Source organism: Ranitomeya variabilis, chromosome 8 (assembly GCF_051348905.1).
Source record: "Ranitomeya variabilis isolate aRanVar5 chromosome 8, aRanVar5.hap1, whole genome shotgun sequence".
In the NCBI taxonomy this organism is placed as follows: domain Eukaryota; kingdom Metazoa; phylum Chordata; class Amphibia; order Anura; family Dendrobatidae; genus Ranitomeya; species Ranitomeya variabilis.
Genome location: NC_135239.1, coordinates 219,098,851 through 219,101,132, shown reverse-complemented (window position 1 = coordinate 219,101,132; position 2,282 = coordinate 219,098,851). Strand labels below are relative to the sequence as shown.

The following is a 2,282-nucleotide window of genomic DNA, read 5'->3' as shown; positions in this document are numbered from 1 at the left end:
TGCTCCCCCTGCTGGTCACAGTACAGAATACACAGGACACGGGGGGATATGTGACGTCTGCTCCCCCTGCTGGTCACAGTACAGAATACACAGGACACGGGTGATATGTGACGTCTGCTCCTCCTGCTGGTCACAGTACAGAATACACAGGACACGGGGGGATATGTGGCCTCTGCTCCCCCTGCTGGTCACAGTACAGAATACACAGGACACGGGGGGGGGGGATAATTGGTGACATGGGGTAGCGGAGGACAGCGGACAGAGCTGGGGTGGTGGAGGACAGAGCTGGGGTGGTGGAGGACAGAGCTGGGGTGGTGGAGGACAGCTGGGGTGGTGGAGGACAGAGCTGGGGTGGCGGAGGACAGCGGACAGAGCTGGGGTGGTGGAGGACAGCGGACAGAGCAGGGGTGGCGGAGGACAGCAGACAGAGCTGGTGTGGCGGAGGACAGCGGACAGAGCTGGGGTGGTGGAGGACAGAGCTGGGGTGGTGGAGGACAGAGCTGGGGTGGCGGATGACAGCGGACAGAGCTGGGGTGGTGGAGGACAGAGCTGGGGTGGTGGAGGACAGAGCTGGGGTGGTGGAGGACAGAGCTGGGGTGGCGGATGACAGCGGACAGAGCTGGGGTGGTGGAGGACAGAGCTGGGGTGGTGGAGGACAGAGCTGGGGTGGTGGAGGACAGAGCTGGGGTGGCGGATGACAGCGGACAGAGCTGGGGTGGTGGAGGACAGAGCTGGGGTGGTGGAGGACAGAGCTGGGGTGGTGGAGGACAGAGCTGGGGTGGCGGAGGACAGAGCTGGGGTGGCGGAGGACAGAGCTGGGGTGGCGGAGGACAGAGGTGGGGTGGCGGAGGACAGAGCTGGGGTGGCGGAGGACAGAGCTGGGGTGGCGGAGGACAGAGCTGGGGTGGCGGAGGACAGAGGTGGGGTGGCGGAGGACAGAGGTGGGGTGGCGGAGGACAGAGCTGGGGTGGCGGAGGACAGAGCTGGGGTGGCGGAGGACAGAGCTGGGGTGGCGGAGGACAGAGCTGGGGTGGCGGAGGACAGAGCTGGGGTGGCGGAGGACAGAGCTGGGGTGGCGGAGGACAGAGCTGGGGTGGCGGAGGACAGAGCTGGGGTGGGGGAGGGACAGAGCTGGGGTGGCGGAGGACAGAGCTGGGGTGGCGGAGGACAGAGCTGGGGTGGCGGAGGACAGAGCTGGGGTGGCGGAGGACAGAGCTGGGGTGGCGGAGGACAGAGCTGGGGTGGCGGAGGACAGAGCTGGGGTGGCGGAGGACAGAGCTGGGGTGGTGGAGGACAGAGCTGGGGTGGCGGAGGACAGAGCTGGGGTGGCGGAGGACAGAGCTGGGGTGGTGGAGGACAGAGGACACAGTTGGGGCTCCAGGACGCGCTCTCCGGTTGCTATGAGAAACTGATGTGTTGCTTCCGGGTACTAGGAAGGTCGAGCTCATCACGTGACATAGCCGGCGCCTTACGTCATTCCCCGCATGCGCAGGTTCGCTTTAGTCACCTGGTCACCGCCCTTGGCCTTGTGCGTTTTTGGAACGCGCGCGTCCCTTACGCTTTGACATCAGGGAGCGGTGAGAACGTGCGCGCCCCCGCAGTGTTCGCGCAGTTATGGCGGAGGGGGGTGGCGGAGCAGAAGCGGGCACGGTACAGCCGCCCCGGGCCTCCCGCACCCCGTCACCGGAACACAGCAGCCGCCCGGACACCGAGACACAGAAGAGCGAGCTCGGAGAACTGCTGAAGGCGCCGCTGAGGAAGGGGGACGAGTGGTGAGCGGGGCCGGCGGAGAGGGCAGGCCGGGGCACCGGCGTCTACGGGAGGCCGCCGGCGGGAGCGCTGAGTCATGGGCCTAGGCCTCATCCGGCCTGAGAGGCACGTGTGGCGGGACCGGGGAGGAGGAGGAGGCTGTAGGTGGGACCCGAGGAGGAGGAGGCTGTAGGTGGGACCCGGGGAGGAGGAGACTACAGGTGGGACCCGGGGAGGAGGAGGCTGCAGGTGGGACCTGAGGAGGAGGAGACTGCAGGTGGGACCTGAGGAGGAGGAGACTGCAGGTGGGACCTGAGGAGGAGGAGGAGGAGGAGACTGCAGGTGGGACCCGGGGAGGAGGAGACTGCAGGTGGGACCCGAGGAGGAGGAGGCTGCTGGCGGAACCCGGGGAGGAGGAGACTGCAGGTGGGACCTGAGGAGGAGGAGACTGCAGGTGGGACCCGGGAGGAGGAGGAGGCTGCAGGTGGGACTCGGGGAGGAGGAGACTGCAGGTGGGACCCGGGGAGGAGGAG

The 2,282-nt window shown here is 67.4% G+C and overlaps 1 protein-coding gene across 1 annotated transcript in view; it reads left to right on the top strand.

Annotated features, from left to right (window-relative positions):
- Positions 1-1,523: 1,523 nt before the first annotated feature.
- The window catches only part of LOC143787968 (ubiquitin carboxyl-terminal hydrolase 4-like), a 20,438-nt gene continuing 19,679 nt past the window's right edge, over positions 1,524-2,282 (top strand). The window contains 1 exon segment of the mRNA XM_077277239.1: positions 1,524-1,772. Within this exon segment, the coding sequence (XP_077133354.1) occupies positions 1,615-1,772 (158 nt within the window). The 5' untranslated portion in view covers positions 1,524-1,614.